The sequence below is a fragment of the Cyanistes caeruleus genome, chromosome 2 (assembly GCF_971803275.1).
Source record: "Cyanistes caeruleus chromosome 2, bCyaCae1.hap1.1, whole genome shotgun sequence".
NCBI lineage: Eukaryota > Metazoa > Chordata > Aves > Passeriformes > Paridae > Cyanistes > Cyanistes caeruleus.
The window spans coordinates 117,899,161-117,919,631 of NC_141702.1; the positions used below are offsets into that span (position 1 = coordinate 117,899,161).

Sequence of the window (20,471 nt, forward strand, 5' to 3'; positions counted from 1 at the left end):
GTTAACTCCTGCAAGGGAAGTTCTTGCTCAAAGTTACTAATCAGACACAATTTCAATAGAGAGCTGCTCCTCTTGGAAGAATTGAGATGAGGGACTCGTGCTCAAGCCAGACACCCAGCTAAGAAAGCAGAGAGAAAAGAGGAACGTTTGGAGGAAGTCTGATATCAAAGAGCTTCCCTCTCTGAGTCCTTATGCAGGAGTAATTTCCCTTTCAATCACTTTAACAGAGGAGAACACCGAAGTTGAGTAAATCTGAACTTTATTTACAAACAGCTGAATTCTAATCTGCAGAGTCCTGGGGCAGCATCGAACTTCTGCAACATCCAGGGAAACTCCAGAACACTGACATCACTTAACATCATACTTGACATCTTACATGTCAAGATACATTAAGATAAGATGTGTAATTCATCAATGGATCAAGTCTGAGAAACTAGTAACCTAAATTCTTCCTGAATGTTCTTCTCAAAACCCTGAACATTCTTCTTAAAACCCTAAGAGTGAGGAAGAAAATAAAAAAAAAAAATTATAAAGAGCAGTTAGAAGATGACCACAAAGAGTAAAATAAAATGATCTGTGTAAAGGTATATCCATTGGCTAGGTTACTTCAGTTTGAGAAGAGTTGCATAAGTGCATGTGCTGACCCAGAGCCTATGGGAAAATCATCCCTTCAACAGTCTTGGAACACTCACATGGAAGAATTTAAAAGCACGGGAATATTACAGGACTATAGTCCACTACAAAACACTTCCCATAGTCGTTTTGCTGTTTATCTTATCACCTACTTCAGCTTTAGTTCTTTCAGATTCATGATGGATTTGTATTTACACAGGTGCTGGAGTTGTATACCTACTGCAACTGGTACACAGAAGGGACAATGTTTGAGTACCACTGTTTTAGAACAGGTCACAAAACAGAGGCAACCATTTTATAAACTCTAGGTGTAGTTCTGCTAAAAGTTACTTAAGTAAAAGGGGTACTGTTTCTTAATTTTAACCTAAATTAAAGCCTTGCAGTCTAAGTTTTGGAGGGTAGAAGGAAGAACAAAGCCTCAAACCCACTAAGGTAAATTTTTAAGGGATAAATTGCACTTGAAACAAGCTGGAAAACAGAGAATAAGGGAAAAAACAAGTAGTTTGTGATAAATATAGCCATGCTTTCTCCACAGGTTTGGGATACTAGCAGCAGAAGGAATGCTAAAGAGTTAAGACATGGCAAGATAGATACCACCTCTTATTTCTTTACAGTCCTTCAGTCTCGTCACCAAGGTGGATACTTAAGATGTTCAGAGCTCAGATTTGCCCTTTAAGATAAGCAACTCATTTTAAAACAACTCAGGGGTATCTCTGTCCACATGTCAAACTGGGACTTCAGGTGAGTCACGCAGTTTGCAAGCTGCACAATGCAGAGGGCATTAAATCAAACCCCAGATCTACCAGAAGCAGGAAAGCAAAGCCATGTTCCTGGTCCCAGATTCACTCCAGCATGGCAGTTTAGCTGTGGACTTGGCAATGCTAGGTTTACAGCTGGACTCTAACTTAAAGGATTTTTCCAACCTAAATGATTCTATGACATTATCATTTGGTAGAACACTTTTTTTTCTGGCACTGCCTTACTCCCAATCCCTTTAGAGTTGGTTTAGGTGTCTAGATTTTTTTTTAAGCAGACCCCATCTGTACTAAAAAAAAAAAAGAAAAAGAGACTGAAGATTTTAGATTTCACTTTGAAGATAGTTTTTTACAGTACATACAAAAATACTCTGGAAAAACAACTTACAATTTCACTTATGAAACCACCAAATGATAAAGAAATTACAACAGAGAAATAGCATAATACTTGTTTCATATAATCAGAATTTATCCCCACCCCCCAAAACCCCTAATGCACTTAGCTGGCTAAGCAGTGTTATCAGTTTACAGAACCAGACTGGAGACTACGACAGGTTTTCATGTAAGCATTTAGAACAGCTTCCAGAGTTTATCTGAAACCACTTTCTGCATGCAGCTTGCAGGTGGGCACTAGTGTCAGGACAGCCTCAGCTGTTGCAATGTTTCAGTGCATCTCTGCTGTGTGTTCAGAGCTGGGTTTAACTACCCAGTGACACAAAAAAACCTCTCAAGTCTCACACTGGAGCAGTCTTGAGACCAAAAAAGCGCAGCAGATAACACAGCATGGGACATGTCTATCATCTCCGTACTCTGGCAGCATCCTCTGCTGCATTTCCTTCAACACTGAAAGCATGTATGGGCCTCCATGGGAGGCAATACCTGTGTAGTGCATGGCTGTGCAAGGCAGTGGAAAGCTGCGAGCCAAGGAAGCTGAGCACCACTGTGAGAGAGGCACAGGAGCGTGTGTGCCATATGGGAAAATAACTGGGGATAAGAACAATGCATGCACATGAATTAGGCAAGCACGTTCATACACACTGGAAAAAACAGAACATGGCTGCAGCAACTCATTAACCCTGGTGACAAACATTCTGAACCCAAGGCACAGGACAGGTTGGTTTTTGTAGCTGTTTTCAGCTGGTGACAATTTAGACTTTTTAAAAACTCCTAAAGGTAACTGTTACAAGCACATGCAAAGAGTAGCTCAAAAAGAAGCAAGCATCTAACAACAGCATAAAAATCAGATCCTGATTTTAACTGGTCAGTTGCAGTAACCTTCTACCTTTCTTAGTAACTACAACACACATTCAGAATAAGGACTGGTAACAAGTGATTATTCTCTTCACCTGAAGATCAACCACTTACCCATTAAGGGTAAGTTTGATGGATCTTTTAATAATACGAATGCTATTTGTTGGAACAGGAGATGAAGAATCTGGCAGTTCTTTACTGGAAAGCCTCTGTAACACACAAACAAATGCCACAGGGAAAAAAAAAATAAAATTTAATTAATTATTGAATTAATTTTAAATTATTTAATTCAGAAGTAGCAGCAGACAACTTCTTTCCTAGCTGAATATAACATTCCTTATGTACCAACCCTGTATGGCCCAAACCCATTTTCAGAGAAGCCTTTTCTTTTTACCACAGCACTTGTTTAACCACCACCATATCCAGAGGAAGAGCATTTTCCCTTCTGCACAATTATTTTCCTGCATGAACTGAGACAAGTATATTCCTGATGAGGAGGGGAATTAGCTATGAGTTGCTCAATAGCACAGTAAAGGGAGATTTTTCTCAGATCCAAGGATCAGGAAAACAGAGTCTCTACTGTCTGGATCACTTCCAGTCTTATAGCCCTCAATTTCGCAACATTCTACATGACACAGAGCAGTTAAAGTCACCTACAGACTTCAAAGCTTCCAAGTCTCATCACAGAAATCAGTATACAAGTACTGATAACAGTCCAAGAACACCAAACCAGGACACAAACTCAGTGTCTGAGGGCACAGAAACATGGTTTTCCAAGTTCAAAACTTGGAAACTTTGGCTTCACTTTTGTGAAGGTCACTGTTCAGTTATTTAATTTGTTGGAAACACAACAGGCAAAACCCTACCACTCCTCAAACCACCAAGTTTAATGGGACATAAATCTTTGTACATAAAATGAAAATGCTAGCTCTGCTTTACCTATGAATACAAAAGCACAATAAATACCTGTGACCTTGATGTGATCACTGGAATCTGCATGGATTTCCCATCAAGGACACCCTAAAAAAGCCAGAAGGGATTTGTTAGGCAGTACTGCCAGGTTCCTGACTGAGAGGCAGCAAGTTCTGGCAGCGAGGATACCTTAAAATCATACATGCATTGACAACCTCCACCCCATGGGGGGTGGGTTTAGGTACCCTAAAGCCCTAAAACCACACAGACAGTAGTTCAGGTATTTCAGCCTTCACCAACAAGATCTCATCTTGATTTGAAGGTGTGCCCTCAAGAGTTTATGCCCCAGTAACAAGCACCATGAATAATGAAGCTCTTTATCTTCCCTTTGAGAGGCCAAATGCTTTAGTCTTTATAGCAGTTTTAATTTACAACAGTGAATCAGATAGTTTTAAAAAGAAAATTCAGTATTATTTCAAGCATGCCAAAGAATCTGACACTACCAAATCATCTAATAGTAACATTTAAAAGGTAAGTCACAAAAGTGTAATATCTGGGGAGTGAGGACTGAAATAAGCTAAATTTAAAAGCATATTTTTGTTTCCATCAGTAAACATGCAGAGAGAATTTGTGAGGCAGTCTAATCACTAAACTGTTCAGCTTTTCAGTTAGTCCACTGAGTAAAATCACTTAAAGATTACATTTTTTGCAGCTCTCTTCCTCCCATCGTGAGGGTATCCGCTTTCTGTGAAATTGGAGTCCCACATGTTTAGCTGGAGGAACAAAATACACAGACTCAAAATAATTGCTGGGCTAAAATTTTCTTATTTGGGTGCAGCTTCCAGTCAACACATTAAATGTATTAGGGGCCACTCTTGAAAGAGTATTTATCTAAGTCCACCATTACCCCACAGGAATTTCAAGCCTCTGAAAAAGCCCTGAAATCTGTACTTGCAACATTCAGTACTAGACAACATTTCTACAAGATGAATCTTTACAAGTGTCAAAACTGAAGGTTCTTTTTCTGGCTGTTCTTTGCTTGTGCCTCCATTCAGAGGTCAAGCTCCAGGAACAGCTACTTAAGGATATTTACACATAACAATAAAACAAATGAAATATTAGTCTAAGAGTTCCACATACCAAGATCTAACAAGCAACTCCACACCATCATTTCAGAAGCAATGACCTATTGAGTAGGCTGCTGATTTCTAAAGCAGCAAAACTATCAACAGGCACTCAAAAAGTATCTACCAGAAACAGATTAGCTCATATATTTCATGCATTTCATATATTTTCATGTATTTCAGCCACAAAATTCATATCTTCTTCATTTGGAGATAATTTTTTTTTCTGAATTGAGAACTGCTTCCAGATGAGACAGTTCATTCAGCAATTGGTCACTGCAGTGCTAAGTCAGTACAGCAGTATTTAGATACCTTGGCAGCAGATGAGAAGCAGTCATTAAGTGCTAGATCCTGAAAATACGTTAATAGCTATACATCATATTCATCGTGATTGTTCACATCTTCATTCTAGTAGAACTAGATATGCTTAAATTTAGATTCCCAAGTCCTTTGGGGGCATGTATAAATGCATGTATTTTCAGTTATTTCATTTGTTCTCCCTCAATAATTAATACTACTTGAAACCCTCCTTGGCCTAGCCCCCCCTCCTTGCCTTTTCTCCATCTATGGCATTTTGGGGGCATTCTCCCGATGTAGGTGGACGAGATACTTTAGAGCTTGGTGAATAATGCTGCTTAGGTGAAGCACTCCTAGGATCCGTGATTAGAGTCCCACTTAATTTATGCTGTCCGTGCACAAAACACGTTCTGAGTTGACAAACCGTGTTATATCCTGGAATGGTGCAAGCAATTGGAGGTCCCGATGTTCTTAGTGCAACTGTAGCCTCCATTTCTGTAGGAGACACCTGGCTTTTAGAGTTTGGCCACGAAATTAAAAGCTACATTCCACCTACCACTTCAAATACATACTTGGATCAGTCACAGGAATGCAAAGTCCCTTAGACGTTGATGGTTCAGCTACACTGTTGGCACCACTACAACTCTGACATTCAACATTTCTATAAAAGTCAAACACTAGAGTTATAAAATGCTAGTTTGTAAAATACTGTATATGTCATTTCCAGAAAGTGCATGCAAGACAAACATTCACCTCCCTAGCTCATTGTCAGAGCTCTGTTAAACAACACAACCTCCCAGCCAATGTAGCGCCAGACCATCATCTTGCAGAATTTCAGACTTTTAAACTCAAGCATTTTCTTTACTGAGTCCTTATGTGCTGATACATTTTCCCAATTAGTCTACCCAGAACACTGTGCTGCTTTGAACCATTGTTCTGTTCTAGCCAGATGTGCACACAAATTTTTGGGTTGGTTTATTTTCCGTGTGACTCCTACAGCATCAAGCAGTCTGAACAGAGCAGGTATCACACACTTGGTAGGACTGGGCAATTACTCTCAAGATTACATATTCTTCCTGTGCTTAGGCAGTTGCTGAGGGATACACAGACTTCCCAGGAAGTGACAGACATTTTTACTGCCTGAGCTCTCATACCACTTCACTAAGTCAGAAGCAGCTCTGGTGCTTCTGAGCCCCAAATCAGCATGTCATTAGAACTTAATCTACTTGGTATCAACAGTACTTTTTGTTAGAAAGAACAGTTACTTGCACATAAAATACCTCAGCTTCCAGTTGCACACTAACCTGTGAAGATTTACATTCAAGACTAAATAACTTCCCTGGTGTCAAGTTCTTCATTCCTATGTGTTCATGGATATTATATAGCTTTTTCAAGGCTTCCTTTAACCCAGTCTCCTATCACGTGCCCAAAGGAGATTCCAGCTTTGTTCCTGAAGCTCTTAGAGCTTTCCACATGCTTATGATCCAAACAAGAAATCCTAGACTCATTTACATAGTGAGCCAGTTAAAAGCAGCTTCTCCACAGTTCCAAGGTTATGGCACTAACCTTTCTGTCTCTGCTGTAGAGATGTCCAACTTAGATATCTTATTTAACGAAGAGGAATTAGAGGGTGCTCTGGAATCTCTGTCTTTGGAACCATCCGAACAGCTTTCACCTAAAGAAGACCTTTTGCACTGAAGTCCACTATTATTTTGACTAATATCTGACACCCTTTGCTGAAACGACAGTTAAAAAATAAAGTCTTCAAGTAATTACTAAAGCTTTTATTAAAAATTACCAGAAGCGCTGAATTTTTATTATACCTTCTTTCTTTTCTGTAAGGTTCCTGCTGGCAAAAAATAATGGAGTTGCTTTCTCTTCACATAAGTTGCCTCAATCTTCATACCTTCCTTTAGGATGTTGAGGGCACTGGCCTGCCTGTAAACTGACATCAAACACAGCTGTAGCTTAGTGGGGATGTTTGCATTAGTGCTTGTCAAAGTTATAGATGGTTTCTTTAGAAACACGTCTGCCCAGCCCACATGAAGAGTTCCCAGCTTCAGTTGACACAAAATGCTGCCCAAGCACTCCCAGCCATCACAAGAAGATGAATGTGACCTGTGATGTCCATTTCACACTCACTACAGACCAGACACAACAGCTACTCGAGCTCAAATATGCAGTGATAAAGTCTACGTGTCCGAGGAAGCCAGACTGGATTTTAGGGAGTCTGATTTAACAGACTCACCACAATTTGAACAGGTTTTTCTCAGTTGCCTGCAAACAGGCGACTGACAAGTGCTATGGCAGCACAACAGTTATCAACACAGTTAAGTCACATTTAGATAAGCTTATCTAACCGGCCTATCACGAGCATAACTGGAAATACAGATGAGCTTACTGACATACAGAGTGGGAAACAAGGCAAGGATATGAAACTCAAAGGCTTTCTACAGGAGACCAGAAGTGAAGTAAAAGCACAAACATGAGCACACACACCAATATGGAAACTTGCTTCAAATGAAATTCACTAGTTTGTATACAAAAGGGAAATAAAATTCACAGAAATAAAGCTCCAAACTGAGCTTTCTATTCTTGAGCTCATCAACTTGAAATTAATCTTCGCCCTCTAAAATTATTCTCTCAAAGTCATGGCACATGGCAACAGCTCTCTAGCACAAAGCTACTGGTCATCCCCACATGAGGCAAAGGATTTCCCACCTCTCAAGAAACAGCTTTTCTGTTCAATCCTCTCTGGAATCACACCCTACATCCAGCACACACCATAGGCTGTGCTTCACTAAAGTAAGAGCACACAGCCATACTAACCATAACAATACTAACAATGACTTACAGTGTTTGTGCATAGAGGATTTACCATTAGTTCTGGCCTCTTAGCAGCACGTAAATCTCATTAACACAATTCACATTTGCCATTGAAATGTAGTGCCACTGGATGTAACATGCACGTACAGGTAACAGGGCAAGTCTGAGGAAATCACCCCACCTGGCTTGTAACTCAGACAAGAGTTTTGATGCCTTTTTCTGTGCTTTTCTCATATCCCAAGCAGGAGCTAAGAAGAAGGTCAGGTTTTACTGCTTTTACTCATGTTGCCTGAATAAAACACGACAGAACTCATGCTGGTACTATGGATAAACTCCAACAAACATTTAGAGGATTTCACTGTTTAGAACTCTTTGTCCAAACACACTTGTCACTCAGAAGAATAGCCTGATTTCCTTATTATCCTTAGCATTATCTAACAACACTTGCAATATTAATTTATTTCTACATCTATCAAAAATAGTAACAGACTCGGAACAGGAAAATTTACATGCAAGACTGCATGTAATTACAATGTGACAACCCAGCGACTTTCCCAGTTCTGGGATCATATTATACACAAACTGTCTTGGAAAAATCAACATCAACAGGCATCAACAACTCATTTCAGAGCTTGACACAGCCACTTCTAAAGTTCAGCAGCTGACTACTGTTAGTAGTATAGGTAACCCCAGCAAATGGGCAACTCTGGGTTTCACAGCTGGTAGACTGTCCCCTACAAGAAATGCAGTTTTGCATTTCTCCAGTAAGAGGACTTATTTTATATATGGTACACAGTGTATGACTGTAACACACTTTTGTTTCAAGGTGGCATTACTTCGACAAAGTGTCAACACGTTTTTCAAGCTAATCTTTTATCTGTTGCTATCTACAGGGATATCTAATAACAGAAGGAAGTACAATTCACTTTGTGAAGCAACTTCTTCTGGAATAAGAAGAATTATACTCCACAAGTCTACAGCAAAAATAGAGCCTTACCTGTATCTGTGAATGACTGTATCCCATGTGTTAGATCAACGTTAGTCTTTACTGCACTTTCTGCTTTCTTAAATACAAGCCCAAGAAACCACATTGATACATATCCACTCCTAAAAAAAGACAAGATTGACAAACCTGAGTTGGACACAGATATCAGACATTTGGATTCTGGTACATTTTAGTTTCTCTGTTTAGAGCCAGCCCAGACTTAAACTTCTCAGCGCACTTCTCCCTAAACTGCTCCCTTCTTTAAAAACATATTATGAGCTCAGGACCCTGACAGAAACACACTGAACCTCTCTCACCAATGAGCTGAGGGGAACATAGATACACATTGGCCAAACTACTTCAGAAAAGTAATAAAACTCACTGTTTATAGAGAACTTCATTGCCAGGGAAAGACTGTGGCTGCACGTGTGCAATAGTTATAAATTCATTCCTTTCCAAGTTTCCAACCAGCACACGGATTTTAGACTCGACGAGGCCAATCCTAGTAAAAACAAGAGGTATTTTATTCATTTTTAACTGTATCTAGCCCATCAGTTAGATGTCTTTTTGTAATACAGCGTTAACCAATCAATAAGGACCAAATTTCATACAGCTGAACAGACACCAGATCTTTATATCACATACACACACTGTAATTTGAGATGTTTCCAATGACATTTGTGCTTTTGCTTCTAAAGACAGAGATAAGTAAGTTTTACATGTACTCTGAACACTTCAGATAAAACACTTCCACATGTAACCTATGATGAAAATAAAAAAGCACAATCCCAGCACCTCTGGGGTGCAGCAAAACTCCTTTTTGCCACAATGATCAAGGAGAACAGTGATTTTGAAAAGGCTCAAGCACAACTGTTCAGTTCCACCCAAGTAAAGATGCAATTCTTCCTGCAGATTGATCAGTGAAATGTAAAAATAGTTATTTTAATGAACAAATTATCTAGTCAACAATCCCATCAGAAACTTCCCTAAGAAATTAATTGTGACCATGAGGGCTTTAATTTCAATAAAGCACTGGCATTTCATCCTTCTATCTAAAACTCTGTTAACTTTAAAAGCAGTCAGAAATCTCTATGTTCTTCAAAAGCATCTTATGTTTATGAATAACAGAGACATTACCTATTTCCATATCCACTCAAGAATTGGTGAACTATCTTTTCTAATAATAAACTGAAAAAAGTTTCTCTTCTGCTTATCACTTTCCCAAGCTACAAAACTGTAAAATTTGGCTCTGTTTCTGTCACTCAAAAAACATCAGCTTTACCACAGCCAGAATTTCCCTCATCTTTATTGTGACATAAAATAGGTTTTGTTCAAGAACATTTCACATTAAAAATTATTTGGCCCTCTGCCCATACACCTTGTTGTACACAACTGTGACTGATATCAAGCTGCAGCTGATAAGATTTCTAGGTGAATGTATTAGAACATTCAGATAAAAGATATTACCTAGTAAAACTATTTTTAAACTTAATGCTATCTTTTAGAGATGGCACAAGAATTATTTGACTTGAAACACAAGCCAAACTTTGAAATAAAAGTAAGGTACCCTCAGAATGGGTGTCTGTTACAGAGAGGTGTTTTGCTTCCTCACTTGACCAAAGCAAAGTACTAATTTCCTAACAAAGAAACCCACTGGAAAGTCAATAAACAAACATTACAAGTGTGTCTTAATTCTTCACCATTTCCCCTTATTTCAAATTTCACAACAACTCAGCACATTCACACAGGTTAAATAAGTAATTATTGGCAAATGTCCCTTCACTGAAGAAAAGTAGGTCTGGAATAGGCTGACTAAATACCAGTGCAATCTAGTTTTTAAATATTACAGTAAAACTCTTTATGCAAGTAAGTCTAAGGCTAAGAACAGTCATCTTCAAAGCAGGGAGGGAAGGGGGTGCATTCCATGCCTAGTTGCATAGTTACAGACTATTTGTTAACACAATTAACCAAAATATGGTGCAACATTGAATTGAGTTTCAGTTTTGCACTGGACCCCATTTAAAGCAGCACTTACCAGTTTAAGTGATGCTCTTCTGTAAAGGCACTGGCAGTCAGCACAATGTAATGTCTAGAAGAAGGAAGGAAAATTAGTACACTAGCTCAATATTTTATTCTACACTCTAAATATCAGGTGGGGTTTTTTTGGTAGGAAAACTTGTATGAGTGGCATTAGACAGCTTTTCCTATCTTCCCTATGCTAATATGTAGCAAAATTTATATAACTACTTCCAGTTTCTTTAGAAAGTCCTAAACTGAAACATATCAATACAATTTTCTATTTAGACCCCAAGTTAAAACCCATTATGCTAACCACTAAGTAAATAACTGCAAGTTCAGACATCAGATTTCATACGTACTTGTACTTCTGAAAGAAGTTCAGTGGTTCAAAGAGCTTTGACCAGTCTGATTTTCCTTTGAGAATCTCATCTGAAACTTCAAGACCTACAAATATGGTTGAAAATTTTATCAATATTTTTTAAAGATTACCATAACAAACTTTAGAAGATTGTAACAGTAGCTGACAGGAAAAAAAAAAAAAAAGCTGGAATTTTCCTGACACAACACAGATCCTTTCCCACAGTTTATTGGAAAACTGGTCCCTTATTGCCTGCAATGAGCATACTTCCCAGAGAAGCACCACACTGAACAAAACTAATTCAGGTAACGTGGTTCCATAAAGCAAGAATGACACTGTTTAATAAGCACAGAATGCACTTTACCACGTTGGAACTCCTCTATCATGACTGCTCGTGTTGACACTGACACGTTGTACGTGGAGTTCTGCTGTGGATAGGACGGGGTGATGATGGGCATCACGTGGTACCGGTCTGATGGGTTCACCTACGAGTTACAACAGCTTTGCTCAGCACCAGTTTAGGTCAGAACAAAGTTTTAACCCTTCTGATTTCAATGGTTACCTACCCTAGGGTCCCAGACTGGTAAATTAAGAAAGCTCTCTTCAAGTCGTTTCAGCAACACTGGCTTTGGCCAATCCCTACAGAAGAAAAAAAACAGTAAAGCATCCATTTTAAGCTCTGCAATTCAGGGCTGCACGGGATGTTGTCCATGTACATCCTGATATAAATAACTACAAGTGATACTTCTTTATGCAAATTGAAATAAACAGCTTTTACCATTTTGAAAATATCAAGAAGAACTTGTTAACGAGAGTAGAAGCCAAAGCATTGGGGTAGAGTTGACATATTCTTGCTACCAGCATTGCCCAGGAGACTCCACCAAGAAATCCCATGATGTTGGAGTAAACACCACGTCCTAGAATGGAGACCACACCGTTAGTCTGTGCTCTTTCAAATGTGCAGCACCAGCTGCACATTCTATAGAATATTTAATACATTTCAGCCTCCATGTCATTTACTTTTGCAGTGCAGTGAGGCCAAATTGCTGGTCCTCACAGTGATGAGAAAAAGAATCAGTACAACACCATGTCCCGAAACATTGCTGGTGTGAAACTTGTTTGTGCTGCTACACCTACTGCTTCACTTCAATTCCCCTAAGAGAAAGGTTCTGCCATTCCTCTAGTACCTGCTCTAGCCAGGTGGGCAAATGGGACTTTCTTATTCCTTTTACACTTAATTGGGGATTTTTATCATTTATCATTGCTTATCAGGTTCCCAATAAGCAATGCAGCAGTGTCTCGCAAGCACTCCCCTCTTCTCTGAACTCCACACCTCCACTAGAAAAACACATGGAATTTACCACAGTGACAGACCATGAACCTAAACCAAAAGGGTTTTAATAAGCAACTGTCATTTAAATAGCAATCCAAAGCTGAGGTACATCCAACAGCGAGCCTGAGGTGCCTCTGAGAAGTTTAAAGATCACAAACAACCCCGTCACTCACGTTTTGCCCACAGTTTAACTGCCCGGAGCGTGAGCCGGAAGTTCTCCAGGTTGGGCACCAGGCGCAGTATTTCGTCTGTAACTCTGCTGCCTGCGAGACAAAAGGTGAAGCACAGGAGCTCCTGTAACAGGTACGAGTCAGGTGTTCCTACACAGCACCAACACCTCACAGCTTATGGTTCAAGTCTGGGAAAACAGGTTTGGATTACTTGCTTTGTATTAAATTATAGATTACCCATAACATTCAGCATCGCTTTAGGTAACCAGTGCCCTCAACAGCTTTCTCACAGTTTAGACTACAACTAACAACTTTTAAATACGGCCTCTCCACTGGATGTTTTAGCCATAAACTACAACACAAGAGGCTCCACCTCAGCATGAAGAATTTTACATTGCAGGGTGGCAGAACACTGGAACGGGTGGCCATGGGAGGTCAAGGAATGTCCCTGTCTGGAGAGATTCAAAACCCACCTGGACACATTCCTGGGACAGCTGCTCCAGGTGACCCTGCCTTAGCTGGGGGGTTGGACTGGATGATCTCCAGAGGTCCCTTCCAACCCTAAATATTCTGTGATTCCAGAAGCTAGGTTTCTTTTGACAACCAGCAACCATTAAAACACTTGGTGCTAAACATTGAGCAAGTCAGACTTTAGGTATTTTAATTACTTTTTTTTTTTTAATGAACTACTTTGTTTATTATTCATACATTCTTATCAAGGGCCCTACTTAGTCATCTGAATTTCTGGGGCAAACTGGAGCACTGCTCACAAACCAATCAAACAAACATGACACACAAGTCTGTGTAAACACACAACTCCTTGAAATAGCTAAATTTAGACCCACCGGTCACCTCCTCAGAACTCAAGTACACCGGAGATCAGTTTCTGCACCTTGTACAGAAATGTGGCTTGTGTAATGTGCTCTCTATGCCAATGTAAATGTCTCCATGCAGGTGTGCAGAACATGCTCACCATTTAAGCTCCGTATGCATCTTATATCCAGGCTTTTGAGGCACGAGTCGTCCCTGAGATCGAGATCATCAGAAACCGTTGGCAAGGACAGCTTTGCGAACACGAGATCAATCTTCAAGAGAAGAAAGTTTCAAACATGACTGACAATGCAGCACTGTTTGCAAACAGGACACCAGTGAGAGACACTTGGCCATTTGTGTGGTTAACATTTATATTTAGAATTATGTGACCATAGATAAATATTGATTTGCCAGAAAACAAGAAAATTGCTCTAAGTTCCCTACTTGTTTACAAAACCACTTCTATTTTTTTAAGCTAAGGAAAGGAAGGGTTTTTTTTTTCTTTAAGTTGGAAAGATTACTCTAAACTTAGAATTCCCATTAAAAGACAATTTTAAATTAACCATAAAATTAAGACAAATTCAAATTGCCTCAACTGTACTTCAACAAATGAGAAAGCATTTTCTTTATGCTGTAAGGCCTTAAGCATCTGGTTTTCAGTATAACCTGAGGCAAGCAAATTATTCTTTGAACATCTGTACCAGATAAAGGCCACAAAGAGATCACTGAGTGTCTTCACGATAGTAATGCCAAGCAGTAACTTGCTTAGCTATTACAGCAAGTGGGTATTTATTCTCTACATGAAATGTATTCCAGACAGAAGGATTCCTGCAGCTGACAAACTGAGGCAGGAGTCCAATGAGTCGTTTTACTTTTCATTTTCTATGCTGTTTGTCTCACAGGGACTTCATTTTTGATCTGCAACAAAACATCAGGCGATTTGTGCAGGGAACCACAACAGAAACATCCCCTGCAGAAAAGGAGCTCTTGTCAGAGCTCAGGGGAGTTAGCAAGGACACAGCTTCTACTCCCACTCTGCACATCCTTGGGAGATAAATGCAACCCAAGCAGGCTCCCCTGGTCTGCAGCACAGGTTTAAAAAAAGATGTCCCTCATGTTCCCACGCTCACCAGGCTAGCTAGGGACTTATTTTCCTAGCAGATCCCATTTTACTTCTTCTGGGATAGGTCGCAGTCAAGGCTGTTTAATTACAGTTTCCTAAATATGCTGCAATGTACCAATAAACTCATAAAACCTTGAAAAAAGTTATCCTACTCCAAAGCAAGAAAAAAAAATAATAATTCTCGCTTAAAGGTAAAAAAACCCACAAAAATTAAAATTCTTACCTCAATGCCATCAAACTCAAATTTGATAACTGGTACATATGCATCCTCAATGGCCTGTGAAGGAGAGGATATCTGTAATAAGATATCCTTTTGCTACTTTAAGCTTTTTCCTATACTATGGATAAAATACAGAATTTACACTGAACCACTCAGTCCAAAGACCGAGTTCCTTCTAAACACAAAAAATGCTAATAACTCCCAGGCAGGATAGCACTATTATGGTACCAATACTAGATTTTAGAAAAGATCTTATTTAGGCAAGAGATTCAGAGGCTGATTGTGTACTGTAACAAACAGTGCACAACAAACCATCAGTATCAGTGGCTGTAAGCACTTACTACAGCCAAGGTGAAAACACAGCTTCCAGGGACAACCTTGCTTTTTGATACAGCTGACTCATTCCCAAAACACAGGGAGGGGAGAGGGACCACAAAAACTCTTACATGATGTAGTCACTGGGGATAGGAGCCAAGAGCTGGACAGCAACACTTTCATGCTGCATAAACCAGTATATTAGAGAGTACTCAAAACTGATTTAATTTTGGCTTGTAAGATATTCACTAACAATGCAAGTTTTTTACATGAATATTCTTATTGTAAAACTTACACAATCTATCAAGCAGAGAGTTTACTCACTCTTAGGTTTTTTACTTCCTCTTGATTCCTCAGTTTTTCAAAGAATGACTGAAAAAAATCTGATCTTTCCACGTGACTGGGAGCAACACAAAGAGCATCTATGTCTGAACCTGCAAAGAGATTCCATTTTTCCTGTTACTGTTGGAAGCCACTTGGCAACATCAGAACTGTGACCAGGCACTGGAAGTACTACCTTTGGTGTGTACTCCAAGTCTGTAGGAACCAAATGTAAATATTTTGCCACCAACTTGTTCTGTTATTGAAGGGGGAAGATTCTGTGGGTAGAAGAGCAAGTTTAAGATGAACATCATCCTCTTGTGCAAGTTTGACTTGTAAGTTATTTAGAAAAACTGTAACAGCCTGCATAAGCAATGTCTTCTCACTCCCTTACATTTCAGTTTACTACAGCTTTGATTCTGTTTTTCTGAAATAAGTTAAGCTTGCAACTCAAAAAAGATACTATAGGTGATGTAGCAGTACTTTTATTAATTTATACAAATTAAGAACTATTATTATACTTCCCTGCAGCAGAGGCACATAAATTAATACAGCCTAAGAGCCATTCAAAGGGCATGTCTAGAATCATAATTTCAAACTAGACTGACTGCTGTAGGCTGTTTGGGGCAAGATTAGTGCCAATTTTACCATCTTTCTCATGCACAATGCTTTGTTTTGGCTTTGTTAACAGCTATGAGACAACTGACTGAGCCAATCCAGGAATTTATTCAGTTCCCCAAAGACTCTGAAACCTTGATCTTGAAATACCTTTTATAACTTATTTCAGCAGCAGTTACTACATCTCTATTTGATATGTAAGAAGTTAAATGCTGAACATTAGCACAGGTCTCAGCAGTGTAGCCTTTGAATCAAAAGACTTCAGCTGTTTTGACAAAAACAAAAAAGTTCTTACCTTGCTTTCAGCAAGCTCTGAAATCCATTCTCTGACAAAGTTATTCAGTTTACCAAGAACAGTTGTCCTGTAAAGAAAACTCATGCTAAGTTTGCTCTAAAAAAAACCAAAAAAATCAAACAAAAAAACAAAGCAAAAAAACCCAAGAGGTTAAAAAATTTTAGTCTTGTTATACCTGTGATAGAGTTCTTCCTGATCCTCAAATACCCCAAATGGCTTCATTGCTTCAATCAGCTTCTGGGTATGAACGTGGTCTTTATCACTAGGAGGAGCCAAGCTAATTGGAGAGGTAAGTCCATAGTGCCCTTGAGGCTGGTTCTGCTGCCTGGAAGTACTGGAATAAAATAAAGGAATGAGTACATAAAGAAAGAAAATCTTATTAAAAAACACCCTTTAGCTTACACTTTAGAAATACATTTCTGCCCTTTTACCCAATGTTGACAGAAAGGAGAGAAAAAAAAAAAATCTTATCATTTTTAGATGACTTGACCTCACTCAAAAGAAGCCACAACTACTTTTATGAAAAAAGCATTTATGGATGTAAAAAATGATCCAAGATGCTGCCATCTTAACACAATTTATTTGCATTGCTCCAGACCATCAGAACTAATCACTGGGAAGTGAAAAGGTTTGAAACCCACCATAGACAACCCTACAGACAGCAGAAGTTTTGGACAATGTAAGGTTATTCCAAACACTTTCCTGCTAACACCAAACACAAAAATTAAACTTTTTTTAATTAAATGGTTTTTTTTAGGTTTCTATTTATTCAAGAAGGGCATTATAGTTGATTGTAAAGGCATATGGTCTGTCAAACAGAGTTGATGTAATAAATTTGGTGTATTACTATATAAATCCCTTGCTTTAGAAAGGGGAAAATGGAGAAAAAGCACCTGATTTTGCATTACCAGCTAAAACCAGGAGAAAGGAGTGGGACAGGAGGGAAGAATGGTGCTTAATGCATCAAGGGTCCCTACAGAAACACCAGCAGCAAGAGGGGGTAACTCCCCAAAAGGTCTCATCATGGTCCAGAAACAGACCCTGAGGCTCAAGGGATTAATTGTGCCATAATTTAAGCTGGATATTTTCCTCTTTCACAGATGTACAGCTTCAAAGACCAGCTGGGTTAGGCAAGAGATTTTTATACCTGTTTAAGATACCTGACCCCATTCTGTCTAGTAGTAGACTAGGAAGTGCTCAAAGGCCAGCTTCACCACTTGATTTTTTTAAAAGACAGGTTATTACACAGCTCCTTATTTCTAATTGTTGCCTTTACTCCCTCTTTTAAAGAGATTTCCCTCTCTTTTAAGTATCCTTATGCAACAACACACAGAGCTTGCAGTCACCTAGGGTTTTTTCTCCTCCTCTTTCCTCTCTCCAAGCCTGTTTTTAGAGCTTTGTGCTTTCCAAAAAGCTGGGGAGGCAGGTATTAGGACTGCAGTGCTATCAACTAGTGTCCCCAGTCAGAAAAGCTGTTTACTTACAAGCCTAACTAGGCCTTGACCTAATTTACCTTGTTTATAGAGATTGACAATTTCCACTTCATAGGTAAAAACATTCATAATGAATATTTTCCTTCCTATGATATAGTTTTCATAACAAACCAAGGAGGAAAGCCTGTACTTAATTGCTTTGCATTACAACTAAATTAAAACACCTCCAGCAGCAACTACTTCCATGTTTTATGCACTGCTTGCACTGTACGACTTGTGCTTCATAAAGCTTGCACAAAACAAGAACAGGATTTAGACTACACCAGCATTTAAGACCTTTCCAAGGTACAAAAAGGCACCACCTGCCTTTCATTGCCTCGTTCTGCCTACAGATAATATAACTGGAGATTGACGTAAAACACAGTATCAATTAGATAAACCCAATATTATTAACACCAAATATACTTATTATTAATTAAATATTATTAATATAAAATTCCCTCATCGACAGCAGATATTTTTCAGTTGCTTACACATATTACTGATAGTTTGACCTCACAACATAAGAGGTGAGGGAAACAACACCTGGAAAGTTTCACTGAGGGAAATTCCACAGAATTTGTTGCCCTTCTGGAATAAAAAAATAAAGTCTTACTTTGCTCTTCGAGAGCAAGAGCTTATAAGCACATAATTAAGGTATCTTATGGATCCTAACACACGTGGCACACGATTTATTCACCCATCAGCCTTCAGTTTAAACAAGAAACCTGTTGCAGTTCAGCATTTTGCCAAACCTTGTTGCAACCCGTGCACCACAGCAAAAACCTCCAATGCGTGTTTGTTCTGGTAAATCACACTTTTACACAAAAAGCCAGCCTAAACGGGTTTATTCCACGTTTTGCCCCTCATTTACAGCTTCCCACAGCTGCAAGGCTTTGTGTGGTGTCTCCCCCACACAGCAAGGGCGGAGGGCTAAGTTCGCACTGTGCGGCTCAGGGCGCTGCCTTCAGCCATCCGTGCGGGGTAGGACGACCAGAAACCAGCTCCTGAGCCACCAAAACCCACAGCACAAACCGGGAAAAGCCAGGATAGAAGAAGAACCCCACACCACCTGGGACCTTCAACGAAGGGAGCCCAACTCCACCCTTCACCGCTGCCACACCAGCTCATGCTGAGCGGGGCCCGCGGGCGGCCGCTGCCAGGTCAAATCTCCCTGTCCCTGTCCCCGAGGCTGAGGCAGAGTCACTGCTCCGCAGGGCTCCGCAGGTCGCGCAGCCCCAGACCAAGGCGCAGCCCCGTTACCGCCGTTCCTCGCCCGCCATTGCCGTTGCTTGGCGACGGCGTCGCCGCCACACGCGGTGAGACCCGGGCGAGGCAGCCCCGCCACCCGCACTCCACCATTTATTTCAACCGAGAATTCCTCCCCTCGGGCGAGGGCAGGTTCGGCCCCCGCGGCCCGCCGGGGCCCCTCGCGGGGCAGCTCCGGCGGGGGGACCCCCCCCCCACCGCCGTCCCCTCAGGGCAGGGCAGGGCGGGAAGGCGCCGCACGCCGCCGCCTCACCCGCGCGTCTCCTTCATGGCGCGCGCGCACAGCCCGCGCCGCCGCCCGCGCTTCCCGCCCTTCTGCACCGCCGCCCCCTTCCCGGCGGCCCCCGCGCCGCCCGCCCGGCGCCCCCTGGCGGCTGCGCGTGCGCCCTCAGGGCGGCCCCGCCGTCCCTTCGGGTCACCGCCGGGGTCGCTGAGCACTCTGCGGGGAGGGTGTTCCTTCCCCGTGGAGAATATTCCTTCCCCGAGGAGGGTATTCCTTCCCCGTGGCGCTGACAGACCCGCCGAGGCTGGGCTAGTCCCCGGCATGAGGAGGTCCCGCATCGCACCTGCCCGCCCCTCCCTCACACTGGACGTTCCCGCTCCTGACGCCTCTTTCCACAGAGGAGGGGTAAAAAAGAACAGGAATCGCGCTCGAATTGGGCTCCTGACAGTCTCCTGACGTACCCTTCCAGAGAGGAAGGGTGAAAAAATCCCCAGGAATAGCTGTTTTATTTGTGTATTCTCATCCAGTAAGTGCAGGCCCAGCATCCCTTGACAACAGCTGATATTGGGGAGGATTTAACGCACATTGCTAATGTCAGCAAATAGCTTCGAGTACCCACCACAGCGTTGTTACCGTATAAAATATTCATAGAAACACGGAGTTGTTTGGCTCGGAAGGGGCCTTAAAGGTCATCCAGTTTTACCATCCCACGGCAGGGACAGCTTCCACTATCCCAGGTTGTTCCAGGCCCTGTCCAACCTGGCCTTGGACACTGCCAGGGATGGGGCAGCCACAGCCTCTCCTGTCCCAGTGCCTCACCACCCTCACAGTGAAGATTTTTTCCCTAATATTTCATCAAAACCTACCCTCTTCCAGTTGGAACACATTCCCCCTTCTGTCACTCTGTGCTCCTGTAAGTAGTCTTCACTCATCTTTCTTAAAAGTTATATTCATGCCACAATTATAATAATTTTGGGCCAACAGAGTGTTACAAACTGAGTATTAAATCAACCAAACTACCCTGAGAGTATGGCATTTGAATGAAAATTCCCCACTCACATTCAAGTCTGCAAAAAGCTAAAAAATCAAAAGCATAATGTTTCTGTAAAGTTGAATAAATCTTCAGAAAAATTTTTGCT

At 40.9% G+C, this 20,471-nt stretch overlaps 2 protein-coding genes across 70 annotated transcripts in view; one reads left to right on the forward strand and one right to left on the reverse strand.

Moving 5' to 3' along the window:
* Nucleotides 1-238: 238 nt before the first annotated feature.
* PAPOLG (poly(A) polymerase gamma) lies at nt 239-19,462 on the reverse strand. 50 transcript variants are annotated; one of them, XM_086874977.1, is made up of 23 exons: nt 19,363-19,458; nt 16,544-16,702; nt 16,369-16,435; nt 15,652-15,733; nt 15,459-15,568; nt 14,823-14,876; nt 13,637-13,748; nt 12,667-12,756; nt 11,939-12,077; nt 11,727-11,799; nt 11,525-11,645; nt 11,162-11,246; nt 10,819-10,872; nt 9,166-9,285; nt 8,796-8,905; nt 6,796-6,917; nt 6,539-6,708; nt 5,545-5,633; nt 5,397-5,467; nt 4,253-4,324; nt 3,606-3,659; nt 2,754-2,848; nt 239-494 (listed from the first exon to the last, which is right to left on the reverse strand). In XM_086874977.1, the coding sequence occupies exons 1-23, from the start codon at nt 19,377-19,379 to the stop codon at nt 434-436; spliced, it is 2,127 nt and encodes a 708-aa protein (XP_086731103.1). In that variant the 5' UTR covers nt 19,380-19,458; the 3' UTR covers nt 239-433. The 50 variants fall into 50 exon arrangements, 41 of the variants coding, with proteins under 41 accessions (XP_086731103.1, XP_086731112.1, XP_086730975.1 ...); XM_086874986.1 differs by having other exon boundaries at nt 2,735-2,848; XM_086874849.1 differs by having other exon boundaries at nt 5,229-5,467.
* BCL11A (BCL11 transcription factor A) overlaps nt 19,403-20,471 on the forward strand; it is a 137,548-nt gene continuing 136,479 nt past the window's right edge. For 5 of the 20 annotated variants that reach the window (XM_023923094.2, XM_086874688.1, XM_086874759.1 and 2 more), the window contains exon 1: nt 19,469-20,245. The gene's annotated coding sequence lies outside the window, so the exon portion shown is untranslated. Of the gene's footprint in view, nt 20,246-20,471 lie in introns of all 20 variants that reach the window. The other 15 variants (XM_023923093.2, XM_086874684.1, XM_086874708.1 and 12 more) reach the window with 9 other exon arrangements.

What these genes read in the sequence shown, in the direction of transcription:
- PAPOLG (XM_023923096.2), bottom strand. Translation starts at nt 18,971, where the DNA reads ATGAGCTGGTGTGGCAGCGGTGAAGGGTGGAGTTGGGCTCCCTTCGTT. An exon ending in CCCTTCGTTGAAGGTCCCAG is followed by an intron (nt 16,703 to 18,912) that starts GTGGTGTGGGGT and finishes ATTTTATTCCAG; the next exon opens with TACTTCCAGGCAGCAGAACC. An exon ending in TTCTTGATATTTTCAAAATG is followed by an intron (nt 11,800 to 11,938) that starts GTAAAAGCTGTT and finishes TTTCTTCTGTAG; the next exon opens with GGATTGGCCAAAGCCAGTGT.